This window comes from Varanus komodoensis, unplaced genomic scaffold, assembly GCF_004798865.1.
Source record: "Varanus komodoensis strain SLA01 unplaced genomic scaffold, ASM479886v1 scaffold5, whole genome shotgun sequence".
NCBI lineage: Eukaryota > Metazoa > Chordata > Lepidosauria > Squamata > Varanidae > Varanus > Varanus komodoensis.
The window spans coordinates 42,469,381-42,493,356 of NW_025336087.1; the positions used below are offsets into that span (position 1 = coordinate 42,469,381).

Below are 23,976 nucleotides of genomic sequence, written 5' to 3' on the forward strand. Positions count from 1 at the left end.
CTCAGCCAACTTGCACAGACCAAGATGTTGATTTCTTAAATTAGCTACTTGAATACCAAGACAGTGTACAACCCTTAGCTCTTGTAAACATCAATGTCAACAGTACCTAACTCTTCCATCACTTTATATTGTAAAATTTATTGAGCACTTATCCAAGTTAAACATGGCAAACTCTGTTTCAGGGCCAGGTGTACTGCTGTTGTTTTCCCCCCACTTAAAACAAGACCTACCTAATATATTTGCAATCCAGGTGAGAAAATAGAGTTGTGTCAACATCATTTTGTGCATGGAGAGCTGTGTCAACATCATCTTGTGCATGGAATGAAATTAAGTAATACTGAGCACTATTCATACATTTTGATAAAATGGAAGTTTCAAGTATGAGGATTTAGAAGATGATTAAACAAAAACATAAGGAGACTCCAAAGACTACTCTTTCTTGATTATTCTGGTATCAAAGAAGTTCATGCTGAAGCACAACTGTTGCATGCAATGAACAGCACTGGCTAATATCATTAGAAAGCTAAAGTCTATTTGGATTCCTCTGTGCATATTCCAGAAAGTTTGGGTCTCAGAACATGGGCTGTCCAAACTGAGACCAGGGTCACATTAATCTGTTTTACAAGAATGGCTTCCCCCACAGATAGACATCTACATAGTTTGCCATCATGGCAGCAATTATGCTGATGCCATAATGTGTGTACAGGGCCTAATTCCATGTGTCAAGGAGCTTTAGAATTTTGTCTTTCAAGTAGAAGTTCCCACAACACCCACTTCTTCTTTGAAATGCAACAGATGACTTTAGAATTCCAAACAATTTAAATCTAAAGTAGTGATCTGCAGTTCAAAGAGGGAACAAGAAGTCAAAGTTCTACAAACCCCCAAAGTGCCAGTTCAGATTGTTTCCCAAACTATGATTGGAATAATTTAATTCTCAATGCTACAAGCATTCCTGATTCAGTCCCCAAAACCCAAACTACAAAAGCATCTGGGAAGCTAATCTGTAGATAAAACTCTATGTGGTCAAAATTAGAGTGTGAGAAAAGAGCCAACATCTACTTTTCTATAGGAAGGAAATGAATGTATACAACTATTTCAGATTCCATTCAGAATCTAAAGGGTTACACTTTTGACACAGGTTTATCACATCAGTTAAAACTATTCCTTATGGCAGAGGTCCCTGTTTCTGGTTCAGTGAGCTAATTTTGTATTTTGAGAGCATGCCATGAGCACTTTGACAAAATGGCTGCAGTGGGGGCTTCTCCATTCACAAAATGGCTACCATGGAGGATGTGGTCACAAAACACTAACTACCTAGGAAGGTATACTGTAGGAAAGTAAATAAATCAATAAAAAGGGAGAACCAGTGCTGGAAGTCAGTGCTTTACTTTGAAAACTATCAGCCTCCCCCCCACAACCTCCCTCCCTCCCTCCCTCTCTCTCTGTTTGTAAAAAACACAAATATTAAAACTTAAGAGGGGCAGCATACTGGGTAGATTCCAAAAATATGTCTATGGACACATGTGAGATCTCAGCAGTGAGAAGTAATTATGTACTAGTACAAGGAACACTGAATAGACTGGGAGACAATAGGGACCACAGCTCAGGGCAGAACATATGCTTTGTATGCAGAACATCACAGCTGATTCGTGACATCCCCTGTTCAGGCCTCTGCTTGTAACCATGAAGACCCACTAGCAGGCAGATCCAGAGTTAACAATACTGGGCAGTACTAGAGAAGTAGAGAAGAAGATCCTGACTGGTATAAGGAAGGCAACTTTTTCATGTCGCAAAAGAACTGTGTGCAGTCATGCAAAAATAATCCAGTTTCAAAATGCACAACATCCCACAAAAAACTGAACAAAACTACACTGTAAAAATCCTTTTATTTCTAAAGAAGCAGCCAAGACTAATTAAGTGGAATATATACATATCTATTCTGGGGTAGGCCACATGGAGTTCACAACAGTTACTCCCAGGTAGGCAAGTATTGGACTACTGCCTAAAATAAAATCATTATTTACCATTGTACAATAAAGGAATATGCACACATATTTTAACACATAATTATGGCATTCATGCTACTTAAGCAGTAAATCACAGTCTCAACAAAACCCATGATATGAAACAAGAAAAGAATTCTTCTTCAACAAAATGCTTTCCCAAAATTGATATATCATTTTCTCCAACAGATTACCTTTTGGATTTGCTTGAAAGAAAGTATGTAACATTTTGAATAGAGAAAGCAGTGGTGCACACAGAACTATGTGTATCTGGCACACAGATGTCTGATCATGAGGCTGTCATAGTGTTTTTGTTTTAAGCTATGCTTTACTATCAGAGAATGAAATAAAATTTTGACTTATCTTTTAGAGACTTTGGGAATAAACATATGTCTAGTTTTCAAATATAAGGGTCAGTTATTCTATCTATTAGATATCCATGTCTATGCAGTCCATATTTTAAGTATATTATAAAGAACTTGTTGAATATCCTCAGCTGCAAGAATAGGAAACATGGTACTGGGGGATACTAAGATATAGACACTTTCCTTGGTACCTCTAAAGGTGTATTACCTCTTTTAAAAAATCACAAATGTTCTTAATCGCAACTATGATTGCTGTGAAATAGTTTATTTTCTGCTTGAAACTAAAAACCATGGCTTCAAAGTTGTTTAATGTGTTGGCAATCAAACTCTACCTCTGCCTTGTATTCAGTCATTTGGGAAGCTTACTTGTCCTTTGTCATGTCTTCTATAGCAGCCATTTTGTGGTGGTGCCTAGAGCAGTTTCATAACTTGTCAAATGTTCCCATGTCCCAAAAAGTTGCCTACTCGCAGGACTGCAGGAAATACAATACTGGCAAAAATCTCCAGCATGAACAAACATCCATTTAATGGAAATCAAAACCAGTTCTACTGTTTTCCGTTGTTTTATGCACTGTTTCACTTTATGCATTATATGCATTTTGTATTTTATACTGCCTCAAGAACTTGGGTTACTGGGTAGGTTAATTAAAAGTGCAATAAATTACTAAATGAAAGTCCAGCCATGACCCACATCTGTCAATATACTTTCAACTCACTCTTTCTGTAGCTCATAGCACAGAAGCTTGTCAAAATGATACCCTCAAAGGTCAGAGGACTTTGCTACTTGCATATCATATTCAGATTATTCCAGGCACAAGAGAGTGGCAGGAATGGCCATTTAAGGGGGTGGCACAATGAATGGCGAGGTTGGCATGAAAAAACACAGCTGCAAAACCCAGAACTGAAACTTGCCAACAGTTACTGGCAGCTTTAAAGTGCTTGCATCTTGTGTTGTGCATAAAAGCCCCTTTCGCACCTGAATCACTTGGGGGAGACACTATGCAACTATCAGGTATGGAGATCTACTACTAGGCATACTTCTGGGACTGGCTACACCGCCAGGCATGCCCTCAACCTATTCATGTATAAAGGCAGCTATAACATTTGCTAAAAGCAGTCAGGTGGCAAATGCTTCACACCAGGGGTCTCAAACTCGCGGCCCGTGGGCCAATTGCTGGGACGGGTGGGGCACGGGGGAGGGGCCCTGCGGTCTTCAAAGTGCCAGCGGTGCCTGGGCCGGCCATGGGATGAGCAGCTCACCACCACCGCAGTGGTGGAATACTTCCAGCGGCCCCCAGGTAAGTTGAGTTTGAGACCCCTGCTTCACACACACTAGATGGCTTCAGACATCACAAAATTGATCTGATAAGCCATCATTTATCTAACTGGGATATAAGTGTTGTACTTATGCAGTTTCTCCTTCTCTCTTTGTGGCCCTGGTTTTGGCATTATTAAACCCTGGTTTCCCACAATGCTTGAACCAGGAATACGTACTTACAAACCAAGATCAGATTCTAGCTTCAAATCCTGGCTTGTAAGCTGCATGGAAACTACAGTTTCCCACTGGGGGAAGTTGGAAAGGAGACTGGCTTAAGTGGAAGAGAATGTGACTATGAAAGCCATTCCTACTTTGATTAGCCATTGACTAGCTACCCCTCTGCTCTTGTTAGAAAATGCACAGCTGCACAGGGAACACCCATTGCAACAACAATCCAATTATTCCCACTACACACATGCACACACACAAGAAAAAACAAGCACTTGACATTTGTAGCTTCATATTTTCAAAAAATACATGCTGTGCTTGATTTTAAAAAAATGTGTTCCTTCCTCAATAATCAGTTATACTGTTAATATGGCTGAAGTGAAATTCCCTACAAACAAAAGAGTTCTCACTTAGAGTGGGTGAATGATTGCTTTATTCAGAAAATGTTATTCATGATTCACTGAAGTAATGAGAAATTTATTTTTGTGCTAAAAGTTCTTATCCTTTACATCTGTCCTAGTCGTCTCTAATTAACCCAAATTTTGTTTAGTATACTGACACTTTTCACACGACTGTGTGAAAACAATCTAAACTTAGATTCTGCACATAGTAGACTAACTCTCTCCCTTCACACACACACACACACACACACTCACTCACTTTACTTACATTCTTAGGGGAGAAACGTCTCTCAATACTATTATTTAGGACTCAATTCTTATAATCATTTGCAGCAAGGATATCATTACTGAAAACTAACTCTCTTGTCTGGAATGCTGTGCTACTTCTTACACAAAGTGAGAGGAACTGTGTATTAATATAAAAGCTCCTGGCCATGTTTCAGATAAAACAGATACCGCATTCCTGAATTTGACAAAGCTTATCTAAGTCCAAAGCCACAGAGAAAAACTTTATACAAAATTATCCGACACGCTTTCTCTCCTAGCCATATAGCGTACAATCCACTGGATCTATTGCTGGCACAAGGCCCAGTGAAATGAAGGTGAAATTTGCAAGAGGCGAGTTCAAAGGCTTGCATGGGATCATGGCAGAAAGTCCAGCAGTAAATCCAAGGCTCTCATCCTACACTTGACCCCTTTAGTCTTCTGTGCTAGAAGCCAAGAATTCTTCTCCCACAACAACTGCTGTTTTCACCAAACCAGTCACAATTGAAAAGTATCCTTCTATCAACCCCTTGGGGTCTGAGAACAGCATTTCTGCAGCATTTTGTTACGCATTTTGATTGGCCTTTGGATTACGTTTCCATTGCTGTGAGCTACAAGTAATGATTGATAGTAGGGGAAAAAACCATTAAGTAGGTAACTCTGAATTCTGTCTTGCATTGCAGTAGGCATGTTTAATCAAGTTATTACTGTAGAGTTTATTTAATAATAGGGGTCCATTTCCCCCAGCCCTTTAAAATAAATATAGGAAGTAAAAAACTGAGTATAGCACATTCAAAGATTTAATTCAGGTCTACTAGCTTTACAAAAAAACATAGATCATAAGTTATTACAAGTTTTAAAGCAATATGTATGGATTAATACTGTTTGAGAACTTGTTGTACATGCAGTGCACCAGAGCCATGTTTTCAACTGAGCTTTATTACAATTAAGTGTGTTTAGGATTGTACTCTTACATTATTATTTTCCTGCTTGGAAAGGCAAGAACAGAAACAGTAATGAACAACATATTATCTTTGGAGTTTTCTTAAATGGGGCAATTTATCTGGGCCCAGAAGCTTTTTGCGCAGACACCAGCAGCACAATGAGATCTTGATCCCCTTTCATGGTTCTCATATATATATATATATAATGGAATTTTTAATTTAAGGCACAATCCTGTACAAGTGTAGATAGAAAAAGGCCTTCATTTCTTAGTATGCCCATGCTGGGAGCTGTAGGCCATTTATCTGCCTACACATGCACAAACTTGGGCATTTAGTGGCTATCTGCACAGCTGCAGGTGCAGGAATTTCATCAGCTTCATGATAACTTCATAGACCTCTGAACCATACTTTGCCTTTAGATTTAAAACTTTTTTTCACATACCAATGCTGTTAATGCTTTTCAATAATTCCATTAACCACATTTAGAATCACTTACTAAATCACTGCACAGGTTTATTTTTCAAGCATTGGCTGCTTTTATATTAATGATTTCTCTATAATGAAGCCTTCCCGTAGCTGCTACTATCCAGAGGTATGGGCCTGTATTTCCCATCAGCTTCGGCCAACAAGGCTAATGAGCAAGAATGATGAAAGCTATAGACCAACCCATCTGGTGGGCAACAGGTTGGAAAAATGTTACTCTAATGATCTTGAAATGTATGGGTACAAGGATGGGCTGATCTTAATTCAGAGGATAATCAAGTTTAACATTTTGTTCAGCCAAGTCCAGAAATTAAGCCAGCGATGGAACATTGGCTAGAATCAACGTTTCATCTAATTTACAGGCAACTCTAGCTGAAGGATTTAATTTGTTTTCATTTATTTATTTATGCTGTTTTAGACAGAACAGGAATGTCCCCACAACTGTTAAGAATCCACACAGAATCTCCTATGATGTCACAGAAGGTTCTGGGGTACATGCCATGGGATTACAGGGGTCCAGATTTGCATGCAATTTCTTGGTACAGTAGGCATCCTTTGAACTGTGCAATCTTTGCTGTTGTCTAGTCTGCTTCTCTAAACAAGTTGCAGGGCAAGTATGTACAATCAGATATCCTTCAAAAACGGCTGACCTCACTTCCCTGTCGGGTTTGTTTTCACATTCAAGGGGTCAAATCACACACTGTACACAAATCATACACTGAGTTAAAGATAAACCTCCAACAAAGTTAGGGACTATCCCAGAACAAGTAATCACACCAGGCTTATTTCTGGTGCACAAGGGTTCTCAGCCCAAGGCAGTGCAACTAAAGGCATAGATAGAGATCCCTTTACTTATCTAACAACTGCATGCTTTCCATTTTTTACTTTAGTGTGGGTGTGGAAGGGGGGTGGGTCTAATCTGGATCTGAAAAGACTCTGCTCACATATATTTGAGTCCCCATTCAGATTGAGCCTCTTGCACCTTTTCTAAAGTAAAAACAATACATAGCTCCTAGATATGGATTTAAAGTTATGCTTATTTTGGCCCTGGGACTTTGGAAACTCCTTCTTGAGTTGACAGTGAGCCTATTTCATAGGAGCTAAAAGAAATTTGGCTTAGGAACTAGTCTGGAGTTTCTGTGCATCTATCAACATGACTCCATCTTTAACCTCTAAGTACATGTTGGGAAATACTTCATAAAATATGGACAGCCAATAATTGCATAAGCCTTCCAACATAGTGAAGTTGTTCACAGAAAAAACTGTTTATCATGCATCATGAATTTTTGTAGAAAAGTCATCTGAGCACTGTGAGATCAAGTTTATGCATAAGACCAGACAACTACTATGAATCCATTTCTTTGTTGTTAAGCTAATAGGAGAATAATGCTTTTCTGATTACTCATGTAGAAATAGCTAACCTCTTTTTACGCTCTGATATAACTTGAATTTAAGAACAAACTCTGCCTTGTGATTTGGATTTGTTAGTAGAGCAACAAACCAGAATTCCATTTTGGATATAACAAAATCGTGGCTGAAGACTTCCTGGTTTGTTTAGTAGTTCCCAAGGACAGGAAACACCAAGTAGGAACATAGAGCACAGTACAACACATGCTTGCTCATTCTTTACAAATCTGACATACTGGGCTTCTGCCATCATTTCAAGACATGTTAAACAAATGGTAAAATACGCTACATTTTAAACCTCAAAATTACTATACAGATTCTTTTATTTGTAGCAATTTGGCTCCTTGCACACACACAAAGCATTTAATCGTCTAGAAGTGAAATAGACTGTAAATGCAACATTGATTTCAACTAGAATTATTTACTAGAAACAAGCCAAATTTCACAGAAAGTGGCACTGAATGATGCTCTTCACCTTCTACCCCAGCCAAGCTTCCTGGAGTCAGTCAGTCTGTCTCATCTGCAGTCATACAATAGGCAGAGATTGTGAACACAAACTGTTCTGTATACTGAAATGTAAGTGCAGTCAGTCCCAGCCTTAAGGCTGCAGAGCTTTTCTGCTTTGTTGGGGACTCTAAGAAGAAGAATTCTTAACAGATCTATTTAAATAAGCCAGGGACAACATATATATGGCGTGAAACAACAACAGAAACATTTAGTTTAATTTGGCCATTGGCTATATTGATCCTCTCAAATATTTCTATTTGACTCTGAACTGCCTCCAAGAATTCTATGATTTTTAATATGATAAATTTTTCCAAAAACAGAGCCAAGGCAGTGAAGCTATCATATGAGGACTTCACCAATATAAAAATGTCATCTGAATCAGTCATGTGAAATTCAGTTATTTAGAATACAATAATTTGAAGCCTAAAGGCAAACTAAGTGGTAAGTTATTCACAGAACTGCATTTTCCATTTGTTAACCTGACAGAGTAAAATGAACACGAAAGTTGCCATATGACTAGCCCTCATGTGACCACTACATCCTAATCACATTAGGAAATAATTACTCAGGAACAACAAAAGCTGCTAACTAATATGTGATGACCACCACTCCCTCCTCAGAAGTAACCTGTCACACTAATTAATATTTTAAATTGCCTTCTTCCTTGAAAAGAAAAATGAAAGGAAAAAAAGAAAAAATATTTTATTTTATTTATTTTATTTAAGATATTTGTATGCTGTCCTTTGCGAGAGCTCAGAATATCAAAGTTGTTTTCCTGTTTTGAATCCTTGTAAAACTACACGTCCAAACATTGAACTCTGTATGGCTATTTTTTTATTTTATAAAAACCCTATTAGATTGTATGTAAGATAAACCAAATACATTTACAGCAAACTAGCTTCCGTCAGCAGTTGAAAAGGATCAAAAGATAAAATCAAAAGGTAAAGAGATCACAGACGGGCAAAGAAATAGAAAGGAAAATTATTAAGTCTAAGAATAAGACCCTGGTATAGCACACTCCAGTTACACTTAAGTGATCTATCATATCTATTTATTGGCAGTCAATATGAGAAATTTCTTCTGCTGAGCTTCCTCCTCTGTCAGTGGGCCCTAGCAGTGCTATGTCGCTATATCTAGCCACCATTTAATTTTTTTCCACAGTGCTCTGGAACGATACCATGTGGAAGGCACTGGGGAAATTAAAATGGAAGCAAACAGCCTCTTGGCACTGCTCCAAGCATGAGGGCAAGCATCAATGGTGGGTCCAGCTGGGATGCTAGCCATCCTGGTTGCCTAGTAAGAGTAGATAAGCCAGTTCTGTATTAGATGTGGGAAACATGGGCATGGCTGACAGGGCTGGTAAAGTTTTAATGAGAAATGGAGGTCAACATTTGCATGTTGATTAGTGCAAATGTAAAAAGATAGTGACCAGGTAAAAGTGATAGAGATATACTGTTTTCATAGCACAAAATAAACAGCAAGGCAATGAAGAAGGACAATTTTTAAAATGGCTCTAGGATTATAATAATTCCATCCTAGCTAGATGCAAAAATTAGTAATTATGCAGAAATCTTATTAACAGATGCTAGCAGGTAAGACTGAGTTTATCTATTCCCAATCAGTATGAGGAAATGATCTTGTTTTGAATGGCCTTTGAAATTCTTATCTTGTAAGCAACTTATTTGGCACATTCCACAGGAAAAGCTTTTCTCATTTGGCTACATTTTAGGCACTCTCCCAGTTCACCACCTTCACAAAAAGCACATGGGAAGGCTTTGCATCCCAGTTGCTTACTCCATCAGTCACATGCTACACAAAAACTTCAAATTGTTCTAGCCTCATAACCATGCCTAATTTAATATGGAAGTCAGAATTTCTGCTCAAATCCTTAGAGACACTCAGCTGGATTATTGTAAATTCATTGCCAAAACTTCAAAAAGGGACAGTACTGGAGGCAAACATCTATCCTTGTTCACTTCCATCATTCCAGCTAAGCCAAGACTGTAACAATTCAACAAACTGGAAGAAGGCCATACTTACTACACTAGTTTCTAGTCTGACTATCAGGGATAGCCTTGTAAGGAAATAATTAGGATCTCTCTCTCTCTCTCTCTCTCATACATACACACACTCGTATTTACTCTGTTTTTTCAAAACTCCCAGCATCAACAACAAGCACTATGAGTAGAACACTGAGCTACCAAAATGCTTCTTACCTGTAACTTGAAGCCACAAGGCTTTCATGTTCTACTTTCTTTCAGATACAAGTAAAAAATTCACTTTTAACATGAAGACAATTATGGATCCTTGCCTCACAACTACAACAGCTATGTAACAAAAGCAACATCATACACACACAACTTTGCTTTACTTTCAAGCATGCTTTTCCTGCGTGTGTGAATCAGCTCTCTGGTATGCAGTAATCTGTTAGCTCTCTATGCTTCTGGAAAGGAAAATTATCGGAGCCATCCCTACCATTAAAAAAAGAAAGAGCCACATCAAGCAACAGATTCAAGGTTCCACAGAAGGACAGTAAATAGTCAACAAATGAATAATAATTATTAACCACAGAAGAGTCCAATAATTTTATTTTCTGTCTCAAGGTGTCTTCTGCTGGCAGTGGCAGCTCCGTAATCTGATAGATATTTAACTCCATCTGCCAAAGAATACTGAAGACCAAAATCTACAATAGAGCTTGTTATTGCTTACTATTTGCCTTAATTTCAAAGCCAGATTTCCTTGACAATAGTTTCCTTGAATACAGAGGATACTTAGATACAGACACATAATGTAATTTATTACACTATCCTGAAGGGAGAAGGGGAAAAGGAGAAGATGAAATTCAAAGAGAAAGAGATCCATGACAAAACTCTAATCTGTTGTACAAAAATAAAGAAGGAACTAGTCCCTATCTTCCTGATTCAGACAGAGGACTGCAGTAAAGTGAACCAAGAAATAAAAGCCTAGTCATAAGATCAGCATTACCTTAAACAGAGTTTTAATTTGCATATAATCCTGACACCAGCCAAAGGGACAGCCAGCCAAATGTTTTTCATCTTACTGCTACATGAGGAAATCAAAATGGACTTAAAAAACAAAAAAACAAAAAAAAACCCCTAACAAGGTCTTCTAAAGATGCTTCCTGAGCTGTAACAGGCAACGGAGAAGATTAATCTAGGTCACTGGAATTGCACAACCTTCCATTTTGAAAGAAGTCTGCAAGTAAATTCCTATACAGGATGTGGGTAAGCAAAAACTGACTGAAAGTAAGGGCAGCATAGATAATACAGCTCGGAAGTTCAAAATGTTCACCTCCCTTCCTTCACCTTCCCAGAACAAACCTCAATACAGGAAAGTTTAATAGTTCTGAATATTATCTATTCATTGTAATTAAAGGATATATTTATATATTAACCAAATAAACAAAATAGGTTCAAGAAATGTAGAAGTTACATGGCTACATGCAACCCACTATGATTTTTCCCACTAGAATTTATTTTATTTTATTTTGCAATTTATATCCTGCCTTTTTCCTACAAAGGGCTCAAGGCAGCTAACATCTCCTCCTCCATCTTATCCCCACAACAACAACCCTGTGAGGTAGGCTGGGCTGAGAGTCTGTGACTGGCCCAAAGTCACCCAGTTGGCTCCATGGCTGAGCGGGGACTAGAACCCAGATCATCTGAGTCCCAGTCCCATTCTCTTAACCACTACACCACACTGGCTCTAGAATGAACTATTCAGTGTCCAAATTCTGAATTCATAAGGGTTTATAGATAAACTGGTAGAGCTAGTGCTGGATCAAAACCAGCACAGTGCACAGTGGGTGAGGGTGTTATGACCTGGACTCAGGTGGTTCACCTGAGAAAGGGGGTACAGGGGGAGGGGAGAGTTGTCTTGCTTATATTTTGATAATTTTGCATACAGAATGCACCTTCTACCTGGTGTTATGATCTAGACAAATTAGGAAAACTGTAAGTGTAATGATATGAAAAGAAGTACTGGTTTCCATCTGAATGAGTTATGCTTCCTAAAAAGAAGCAGTTGGGTGTGAGTCTGTGGTGCGCAAAGCATGTTTTCTGTGTATTCTTCCAAAAAACTCTTAAGTTTAAACTAAGCCTTCCACTGAACTTTCTCAGGCAGTGGCCTCTCTCCTCTCAGGACAGAAGTAGAGTGTGTGGTACTCAACCACTTCATGGTTCCTTCCAGGAAGAAAGGCCTATAGGTCCAGTAATTCATATTGGCACAGCACAAAGCCCAGTTTCTAGCTCAACTTGCCAGCAACTGTTTAGTTACCTAGTCCATTCTCCTGTCCATGCAGCATGTAAAACTTCAGTTCTGTATGGCATAACTCAGGAAGGAGATTATACAGATAAAATACTTCAGCAGTTTCCTTCCACCGTATCTTTAGATGAGTACCTCCTCATACTCCAGGCAGGAGATGCCACAGTCAGACTTAATTCAAGTTTGCAAGGAAGGGCAACAGAAGCAACACACTGGCTTCCAAGATATTTGATCGTGAAAGGAGCAAGCCATTCTTTAACAATCCTGCTAAGCTGAAAGCATTTTTAACCACCAACATTCCTTTCTCCAGACTTCACCAACTTGGTCCATAACTAGCAGTTCATAACTGACAAACTTGCATACAGCTATGCTAATTTCAATTCATCACTTTTCCTTAAAACTCTATAGTCTCTGAATTTCTACTATCTAAGCATCTTCATATTCACAACTTATATTAAACTGTAGGCCTTTTAAGATTATGAGTGGATGACGCATTTGGTGCATGAATCTAAGTTGCATTGATTACGTGTATATCTTTAACACCTTTCTGAAGCCAACTGATGTGACTCAGTTTGATTTTGAGAAAATCAAAACCAAACCAAAATAAAAATGTAAAAAGCAATCTTTAAAGCAAAAACAATTGTATCTTAGATTGTTTATGCAATGTAAACATAAAAATTAATTCTAAGCTAGTCCTCTTGAAATGTCCTCCAATAAAAATGAGTATGTAATACAAAAGACTTCAAACTGATGAATGTAAATAGATATTTTTCAAACTTTTAAAAATCATGAGGGCAGCTCACCACATTTAGTTTCGGTTGCTTTCAGTCCTTGGATGGGCAGGGATATAAGATTACCATTCACAATACCATAGCAGTCTCACTGAAAAGGAGTCCTGTTGAAGTCATTAAGACAGAACACTGTAATAGAGATTGAAACTGCAATGCCCAGTCCTTATGACCACTGGAACTGCACTGCTCTAATATAGTACTACATTGCTAAGCCGGGCAGGAGAAAGAAGCCTAACCAAAAAACTTTGCAAGGATCTTGCTCAGTGACCTCCAAACAAGCCTGAAATTGACCTAATCATGGCTGGTAGTCATAGAAGTATATTAATTTCATACCAACAGCAATACAGCCTCATACTTTGCAATTCTGAGGACCAATTAAAAGCCCCGGTCATATGGGCTTCTTTCACCTCTCCTGGCATCCAGTCCAATCTTGTCTACATACCTGAATTCTCCAGTAATTTAAGGGGTAACAACTTAAAAATGTAACACGCATGCACATATTTCTAGTCTTAAAAGTAGCATCCAAGAATAGGTCTCTTAAGAACAGCTATTTGCATGTATGAAACCACCAAGCGCTCTTATATGTAATTATATTAAGGCACAATCAGGCAAATAAGTAATAGTTTTGCCAGGTCTCATATAAGTGTAGCTCATTAAATTCTTCTATGGAGAGACACAACCAAATAAAAAGGGTCTACTGCAACGGTGCAGCTAATTTTTCCTACAAATAAAAGACACAACACTTCTGTTGTCTTTTTTTTTCCTCTGCAGGTTTGTGTTTTACACTAAGGTGGCCTTAATCTTTCACTATACAAGAGGGAAATGGCTGCTGGCAATGAACCACACTAATTAAGTGATGTAATTCTATGTAAACTCTAAGCTGCTTCTAACACATGGCTATGTGGGCTTCTATCTTCCTAACTTTAAAATGGCCACCTCAGGACATGTGGAAGCAACCATGCCTTGTTCATAAATGCAAATGATACATCTTCCAAAATGTGTTCAGACCCCGTAATTGTAGAAACCCTAATGTTAACAATGTAATTAAGTACAACATCCAAATCTGAATGTGGAGATTTAATTACAAAACAATTGTTTAGTAAAATTGAGAAATGCTTTTAAATTCAAGGGGAAGTTGGGTAGTATAAAAACAAACTCTGGTGAAAAAAAAACTGGATCTGTGTCTGTTCCAGTGGACTCATCATTTATTGTTTTGTGTTAATCATTTTTTACACGTACACACATACAAACTTTCTTTCCTTCACAATCAAGTCATTGTAGCAACTGTGATGGAGAATAATAGCAACCATCCTATATAATGTGGAACAGAATTTCAAGTGTGTTATTGCAAAAAGAAGGTGAAAGGATGTGTGCTTGAATGGCTCCTCATTGCAAAAACCATCTGCTACTAGAAAGCTAGCATATTAGGAAGAAAGAATCTAGCGTCAATGTTTCCAGGCTGTAAGAAGGAAAATGCAACCATAAAATTTCTGAAAAGATGCTGTCCAAAGTGAATCAGGCCAAATGATATTGAATGTGTAATTAAGCTGTGTTGCAGTGTTCTCTTACTAGAGCGCCTAAACAGCTTTTTATATATTAATATTTTATAATAATGCTTCAATAATTACCTAATTTTGAAAACATGAAATATTAAATGCCAATATGTTTAACCAGTATCGCCTGATACTGACATTAATCACACTAGTAGACTGAAATGCAGTTTCATGCATTATAACTCGATTCGGTCCAAGAGAGTTAAAATCTGGTTGTCTTTCTTAACTAAACCAAAATGTCATGTCTGTACACCACCGAACCTGGAAGCAGTGAATCGGATCCAACACTGTCAGTCCGCTGGTGAAACCAATGCCATCAGTAGAACCAAAGGAAGTCTATTCCTTATAGGCAAAGCCACACATGTACCCTCAAAATCTTCTCTGAAAGGTTGGAAAACTCTCCAAAGCAGATTTCAGAGCAGTGTGGGAGCCACTGAAAGAATGAGAGAGCGGGAGAAAATACCATGGAGTACTGGAGAACATTTGATTTCACCATGTGTTACCATCCACTTCTACTGAATCTACTTCTTGTTAAATCCTTTCCCATACTTTATGGTGCATAAAAGTATTTTCCTTCCACTCAGATTGTCATTGTTTTGTCATGATCACAGCTGGTTATGTATCCTTCTAATCCTAAAGCTTAAGGACAACACAAATTTAAAGAATTAGGAAAATCGTCCATCTTCCAAAAAGCTTTGCAATTTTTTCCTCAAGGGTTATAAATTGCATAACATATCTATTTTTTTCAAACTCATTATGATATTAGCAATATTTAAACCCTTTTATACATAGGTGTTTTAGTTGGCCACTGAAATAACTCTTAAAAGTATTATTTACCATTATTATTTGATTTCAACCCACCCCACCACCAGCCTATGCAGGCCCTCATTGCTGTACTTGTCTTGTCTGTGTGAGTTGATAACGAAAATGTGAAAATCATATGAGCTAGACAACTTTGCAGAAAAAGAGGAACAACAAACTGTAACGAAGACGAGGAAGGAAGCAAGCAAGCACCATTAAAGAGGCGAATTAAAACGAAACGTAGATCTATTTAAAAATATTAAAAGAAAAAAATAAAATAATGTAGGGAAAAAATAAAGTGAGGAAGGGAAGAAGACTAAACTATTGTCATGTGAGAGGTAAAAGGAAGTGAATTCCTGAGCCAGGAGTTTGGGTGGAGCAAAAATCAGGCCCTCAGATAAGGAAATAAAATAGACAAACTAAAAATCAAGAATGAGTGAGTTGAGGCATAAATGACATTTTAACTAGTTATCCAAGAACTAATTCTTATCTATACCAGTGAATTGTGTTATATAAAGCCCTCAATTTCTTGAAACAGCGGAAGTCCATCATTTTATAGAAAACTTTCTATCATTTTGCATCCATTTGAGAAAAGCCTTACGCAACTGTTATTATCTTCAACGCTTTTCTACCTTCATTTTCCCTTGAAAAGTGAGATCTATAAAAATCACGATTTATGGTGCAATCCTATGCAACTTTTGAAAGAAAAAAGTCCCACTGCTCCCACCATGCTCCAGCCAGACATTCCAGTTGGAATACGGTTGGAGTTGTGGCATTTTGTTCAGCCTAAAAAAGCAGGGGATTGTGCCCTTAACTGAATTTCAAACTTCAACCGATGCAACCAGTTGTCTCAAAGCTTTTTTCTAGGCTGAAATACCTTTTTCTCTATGGAAAGAAAACAGTTATCTTAGGGACAGTCAGACTTCATGCTCAAAATGCATGAGTGGCTGCTTTGATTTCATGGTGTCTCACACAGGTTAGTAATGGCAAAAAGCATTCATCCAGTAGAGGAAATGTGATTATCTTGTCATAATTATAAAGGAACTGTGCATGATGGGGAGAACATACAAAAGGACTCTTAAAAGTTACAGCAAGTGTCCAATACTTTCTTTCTAAAGGTCATCCTCGTAGCTACGGAATTCATTCTTTCAGATGTGACAGTAACAGCACAATCCTATACATGTCTACTCTGACATAAGTCCTACTGACTTTGATGAGGCTTACTTTCATGAAAATTTATGTAAAATGCACACTTCCAAAGATGTAGAAGTTTGCTCTGCACATAAATTTACCTGTTTCTGCAGCAGGTCTAAACGATATTAGCAACTGTTTTTTAGATGCTCTGATTATATTTTTCTGCCTTCTCTCTTATGTGCCTCCATCCACAAAAGGTATACTCTTTTTACAATATTCACTTAAAACAATTTCAAATACACTGAGCCACAAGGCAACTTGTCCACTGTGACACCCAGCATGGCCTAGGTGGTTAGATTGTCTCCTACTTTCCTGGTGTTCAGTTACTACTGAAAGACTTTTCCTCCAAGGCTGTGATTTATGCTGCGCACATTTGTTTAATTTTGATTTGGTTCTTCCTTTACTCTTAATTTTACTAGTTTACTGCCACTTCTTTGTGTGCTTTTTAAAATTTAGTTTTGTTGTATGCCTTTTTTTAGCAACTTTGCCTAAGGCAGGCAACATGTGGCTATGTGCACCACCATTTTCAGAAGGAAAATGCAGAATATAAACATACAAATCTGGCTAAACACTAAACTGGGTTCAATACCGCTGAGTCTCAGTAAGCATTATGCAGCACAAATTATTCCATCGCTGAAAATCTCTCATTTAAAGCAGCCAAGTCACAAGATGGCAATTTTTATTATCTTCAGGCCACTACTCACATCAGATACCAAACAGGAAATATGTTCCTGGATCAGACAAAATATGCCTATCCATTTTTCAGATAGGCCTATTCAGTGTGGGTTCCAGTCACTCCAATCATGATGACCAAAAAAACCAAAAAAAAACAAAAACAAAAACAAAAAAACCCCCAAATGCTAGTTCTCTATTCCAACCGATATGAATTTTTCCTACCCTTTCAATTAAGTTCTTTCCACACTACAAGGAAGGGCGTATGCAGAATAGTGAACTGAAATACCATTTGTAGCACCTAATAATTCTGGACCGTGATTAAATAATTGGTTGTTTCTTGTTAGCAATTTACCGGAATACTCTATTTTTTTTTAAAGTTCTGGATTTCTTCTGTTAAAAAAAAAGCGCTGTAGCATCTTATGACACGATATATGCATTTGCAGAGAACTTCAACTGGAGTCAATGAATCTCATATTGGAAATATAAAACCATTTTTGCATACATTCTAAACAAGTCATATTATGGTAGGCTGCAATTTAATGTTGGCAAATTGATTCAGAATTAGAGCCTAATTCCTTCAAGCCATTTACTACAATAATAAATCCAAACTCAAACAAGCAGTTGCACCTCAATTCCTTTATTGTCCATCTTCCACCACCACCACATTTAGCTTACTATTTTGCAGACATTTGTCGAACACAGTAATGCCCATACTAAGGCAACACAGTCCTACAGTTGGCAGCCATACTATCAGCAAGAACTTGGCTACTGAACCAGCAATGATTCATCAGGCTTTCTAGAAGCTACAGAATAACATATTGCCGCTTAAAATACTTCCAAAATAATAAAGGGAAGATATTTTTTAAAGAGCTCTCCAAATCCTTTTCCAGAAAGAAACAAGGTTTTATTATTAATTATTGCTAAAGTGCATGGAATAGCTAAAACAAAATTGCTTTTCTGAACAAAGTCAAGTTTGCTGCTTACCAATCCACACTGCACAACAATAGCCCAATTCACAAGGCAGGCCAGAGTCCTTGGGTTTTTTTTTTATCTTGTCTTAAAATGAAATCCTACTAAAATCAAGTATACTTATTTCCATGTAAACATGTCTAAGATGCGGCTGTCAACCACACTTACCTCAATGGGACAAAGATTAAGTATTCGTAGTAGGTAGCAAGCAAACTCCGCTGATGAGTAGGATGTACTTACAACATGCATAGGATTGTGCTGCAAACCAGCTTAAATTCAAGTATTTCAGCTCAAACAGTCATGCACTGGGCCATGTATATCCAATATCAGGGCTGGTGGTCAACATATTCAACATTTAAGTACAAATACATATCCTAACTAGGAAACCACCTTTAAAGAAAAAATTGCAAGACATACCAAAATGATATATTTGTGCATTCATGAAACCCTTCTAATTCAAGTGTGCAATCATCTAAGTGCTGTTCACATTTAATGTGCACATGTATGTCTAAAACACATAGCTTTAGTTTTATGGACTGAAGGAACTAGGAAGAACCTTAAACACTATACATGGAACTATAAATTAATTATTTGTGCCCATCTTTTCAGGTACCAATTTGTCATGTTTTCCATTTCTGTGACACTAACACACTAAGTTGTCTTGTTATCCTAACCTGAAACTTTTTAATTAGATGTATAAAGGGCCAGTAATGAATGACTGTGAAAGTGCTAATTTGTTTGCTACAGAATCTTCCAAATGCTCCTGTCCACTCTCCCAAGTCACTACAATGCACAAAAATGCTGGTGCATCCAATTGCATCATAGGAATCTTGCTATATAGCATGATACTTCACACAGCAAATGTTTCCAGAAAATGCTGTGCTGTTTCCATACCATTTAAAAGCGTCTCTCTGTGATTTCTTAAATAATTGCATTGAATATACAGATGCCTACCCATACCTTTTGGAAAGCGGTTTCTTCACGTTGCCTTTTCCTTTTGCTTCTTTTTCGGGCTCTCTGATTTACTTGAATCCATTTTACGACCTACAGGTCAAAACCATAGGGCTTTTTTAAGGAGACGCAACCTGAGTGCAACTACTCAGCATGAGTAAGACACTATAAACAGACTCAAGATACATTTTTCCATTGCTTCACTGGAAAAGGAGAGAGAGAGAGATTGAGATTGTGTGAGAGAGAGGAGGGCCAACACTTTTCCAGTGTGCAATGTGCTCTTGGGTGATCCATTTAGCCATTTGTGCTTGGTTAAAAGAGAGCCCTTTCTTCCCACACCTCTTAATGCAACAAACTTTGTCTGCTGCTCAGAACTAGACAACAGCAGAAACACCCTTTCTGAAACACAGGGAAATGCCTGGATATATCAGAACAGTGTATAAAGTTATTATACAAGCTTACCAATCACTTCCAGTGGAAGGAAGTGCCACTGACTACAATGGAACTTCTTTCCAGGTAGTGTTTTTAAGCCCGAGTGTAATTTTATTTATTTTTTAAGAGAAAAGTCTCTGCTGCGCATGCTGCACACCTTCAGCCACAAGAAAGAGATCCACTAAGCCACAGAAATTCTAAGAAATCACAGGGAACGCACACAAACAACCGATTCTGAAGTGGTACCTATAAATTGAGCAGAGACTTTTCAGAGCAAAGATTTCAAACAGGGCCAGAAAAAACAGTGAAACCAAAATTCCTAAAATTAACCCAGTAAAAAGCGTTACCTCTTCCTTCACTTGCTGGGCTAGTCGACACCCCTTCCAAGCTTCACATTCTTCCAGCAAAGGCTAGATGGGGGAAGACAAATAAAGTTCAAGTTTACTGAGGTGTTCTAGGTTGCAAGCTCGAGGGATGCGATCCACTCTTTCTTTACCGCTCGTCTCCAAAAACAAAATCCCCAGGATCATCGGATTGACTCTTAGAGGGCTTCCAAACTGGATGCGAAAAGCACGCACTCACGCACACAGAAAAAGACTTTTACCCCTGTCCGTATCTTCCTTCATCTCCGCGCCGCAAAACCTCCGGGACTATTGAGTCCCTCTCAGCTAGCCCTCTGCAAAAGTCCTAGCCTCATCGCTCGCTCGGGCGGGCGTGCCTGCAAACGCTACCTTGGCTCTGCCAGCAACCGCCTCCCGCTTGGTTCGGGTTGGGGCTGCTGCTTCCCATCGCACACGCGGTTAGTATCTGTGTTTCGCTCTGGATGCTGCTGCAGGAGCAGCAACGCCACTTTCTTCCGAGCAGCCCCCGGCCAAGGCTTCTGTGCCGTTTCCAGAGAGCATTTCTTTTGGGGGTCTCTTCTCAATGCATCCACTAGCGCCGTCTGCTTCTCTTTGCAACGCAACACAAGGGACCTCCTTAGGAAACGAAATACCTAAGAGAGAGAAGGAGACCCCCCTCCTCCTTCCCGTCCTCGTGTTCAGCCTCCGCGATCAGAGGAGAGGAGGAGCTTGCCTTAAGGGGATACAGACCGATCGGCTTTTGTTCCCCCATCGTCAAAAGGTATGCAGAGGAGGGCTCGCAACTGTTTGCAAGGCAGGCACACGCGGCCAACGTCAATGTTTTAATGTTCTTGCGGCTTGTCGGTCCTAAGTCAACTTGCCCCTGCGCAAGACAATCGCTCCGAAATCGTTCGCTCTGCAAAGCACGACTCCCCTCCCACCCCGCGTGAAGTTTGTGCAAAACTGCGCCCAAGCGTCAGGGTTGTCGGTTCTTGCGTGCGCGCAGGAAAGGTGAACCGAGTAGGCAGGACTAGCATGTGGTACCCTGGGACCCGGCCGGGCGAAGCGAAAATCCCTCCTCAGCCCTGTCTTCACAGTAGTTCGCTTTCAGAGGAAAGCCTCCAGTTCTCCCTCTACAAACTGAAGATCGACTCACTTGGACCTAAATTAGGTATTTTAAGTGGCCATCCCAGACACGCTTACGTGGGAGCAAGACCTACTTGAACAAAGCGGGACTTCACTTTTGAGTAAACATGCCTAGGATTTCAGCTGGCTAAATTTAAATTCTAGAAGGGGAGGGATACGTTAGATCGCATTAGATACTGCTTCGCTTCCAAATGCGGCCAGCCGGCGCTGCTCGCGTTTGGGGCCCTCTTGCTCACTGGGCTGAGTAGGCCGTGGCCCTTTGCGCCCAAGCCCCGCTCTCATAGTACCGCTGAATCTAGTTCCATCTAAACATCCCAATTTATGTGGCGGCTGCTACTGTAAAATAAACATTCATGTGTTTATAGAAACAATTCATCTATTTATACCTTTATGTAAGTCACATGAAACCTGAAAATAGAGAAGGGAGAAAGGGGGGATGCAGAAACCATGGGAGAAGATCAACAGATGAAATGTCTTTTATTCCATTTTGTAATAGAAGATAATTGTAATGCATTTTCTCCATTGTCCATCTATCATCAGCCTTAATTCCAATCAGGAATATTTTAGCAAAACTTTCTAATGGCATTATCGTTGGAAATAGATTACAATGCAAATAAAAATTTTAAACTTTCCCCCCGCCCCCATAGCTCCTTGACCTCTATGGAATCCAAAACTGTATCAGATGAATCCCATGGAGACGCTGAAGTGCATCTTAAAAGCAAGCATTAAGTTTGCTTTTTGCAACTGGAATCCTGCCATTTGTATTAGTCATGGGCATTCCACAGCTGACTCCTCCATCAGGCCTCAGTTCAGCAAAGCCTGTGCTTTGCTTTAGAGGTGCCAGTCTATGCATGCTTACTTGGGAGTAAATCCCATTGAACTAAAGTGTTCTAGGGAAAACATGCCTAGGATCACTCCAGATTTGAGGTTACTAGCAAGTTAAACCGATGGCTTTAAGAAAAATGTCAAACAGCAGGAAGTCACATGGAAAGAAGTACTGATTTTTTCCCTTGACATTTAGAGTAATGCTTTTACAACTTCCAGTTGTAAGTGCATAGAAGGGTATAACTCTGCGACAATTATACTTGGCATACTTAAATGTTTACTGAACATGTGTGTACCAACTGTGCCATCAGAAAAACTTCACCAATGTATTTATGAAGTCCTTGAAAGGTTAAAAGAGAAATCTATGTTTCTGAAAAGTAAGACAACAGTATATCAAAGCAGACTTTCTCTAGCATTCAGATGCATTTGCAAGCAGATGTCACGACATAAATGTATGTCAAATGAATGCTCACTAAATCTTGGCCACCTCTTTAACTTTACTGCTTTTAGTTTTTAAAAAGGCACTGTCCTGCCCTTTTCTTTATTACCACAATAACCTCCTTTCAAGATCAAAAGCTTTAGATCAAAGCCAAGATCAAACTCCTTGCTTTAAATAGAAGCAACACTGCCATGAAGTATATTACTCAAAGCAAAAAGTCTTAATGGTGATATAACAGTAGAAAAACTTATTTCAGATCTTTATTTTTTACATTCAGGACAGGATACTAAATAACTATGAAAGCTGCTACTTGTTAACTGTTATGTACTTCCATGGCCAAAGGCTAGTAGGAGGTGGAGAAGTAGATAATCAAAGAAACAGGTATTGCATCTTCTTGGCACAAGTATCTTTTTATACCAAGAAGTCTCTTTTTTCTATCAACATATTGAGGGATTTGCTTCATATACAGTTAGCCACTTCTACTGAGTTTGGTAATGAACATGTGATGTCAGTCACATAGATTTTTAAGCTCACTCAATGTGAGATGGTCAGGCATCTTCAGAATGACTTAAGGCAGATGCATATTATTTGTTACATTTTATCTCCTCCTTCCAAAGAGCTCAACCTGGAAGGCATGGTTTCACCCATTTTTTATATTAACAGCAAGTTTTTGATTTAGCTTGAGCTTCAATATCATTACTGGCCCAAGTTCACCCTGTTAGTTTCATGCCTCAGAAGGGATTTGATACCAGGTTTCCACAGTCTGGGGCAAAAATTCTAGCTATTACAGCACATGGGCTCTGCTGTGCGTGAAGTTTATACATGCATTTTCATCACTCCATTACTAACTGGTGGTAAGGTATGTGTGAATAAGTAATCACAGATCAAGCTCTACAGGAAGAAATGTTTACAACCCCTCCCCATTACTTCTAATGTAGGACTTCCAAATGGAGTCAGACTGTGCATGGCTTCCAAGTAATGAAATCCAAGAAGTCATATGCATGCAAATATAAACTGGCAGCTAGTTGCAAGTAATTCTTGCAATGTGTTGATTAAAGAGATGTGGGACAGACTAAGAAAACAGGTCACCTAAATCCATGCTAAATGAATTTAATGTTCAAACAAATGTTGACTCTGCTTCTGGATTAGAAAGGAAGGATGAAATGTTTTCAGCTACAAAAGTAACACGGAACCCATCATGAGTTGAGCCCATTCATATATTTTAGCCACACTTTGTATGCAAAGGACTCGGGTCCAATTTCTTTTCACTGTGAACCTGAACTATCTCAAACAAGCCTTTCTGATCCTATAGATGGAGAAAAGGGTGCTCTTTATATACAGTGTCTTACAGAACTATTCACCCCCCCTTTTAATTTTTCCAGATTTTGTTGCAGTGAAACCCTGAATTTAAATGGATTTAACTGGCATTGTTGTCACTTGATGTACACAAGACTTTCAGTGCTGTGAGGGTGCAAAATATTTTTATTTTGGCACAAAACATAACTTCATTCATAAAAAGAATGCTCCTAAAAGCAAACTGGCACTTGTTGGTTGCATAAGTGTTCAGCCCCAATACTCGGTCGAAGCACTGTTGGTATTAATTACAGCTGTAACTCTTCTTGGTTAAGTCTCTATCATCTGGATCCCACAATGTTTGTCTATTCTGGCAAAAATACTTCCATTTTTGTCATGTTGGATGGAGACCAGTGATGAAC

General features: G+C 38.7%; 1 protein-coding gene across 5 annotated transcripts in view; it reads right to left on the reverse strand.

Annotated features, from left to right (window-relative positions):
- The window catches only part of LOC123031414 (aminopeptidase O (putative)), a 197,362-nt gene that overhangs the window by 69,206 nt on the left and 104,180 nt on the right, over window positions 1-23,976 (reverse strand). For 4 of the 5 annotated variants that reach the window (XM_044446362.1, XM_044446363.1, XM_044446359.1 and 1 more), the window contains exons 12-13: window positions 19,858-19,920; window positions 19,088-19,171 (exon numbers count right to left, since the gene is read on the reverse strand). In XM_044446362.1, the coding sequence (XP_044302297.1) occupies window positions 19,088-19,171; window positions 19,858-19,920 (147 nt within the window). The remainder of the gene's footprint in view (window positions 1-19,087; window positions 19,172-19,857; window positions 19,921-23,976) is intronic. The other variant, XM_044446364.1, reaches the window with a different exon arrangement.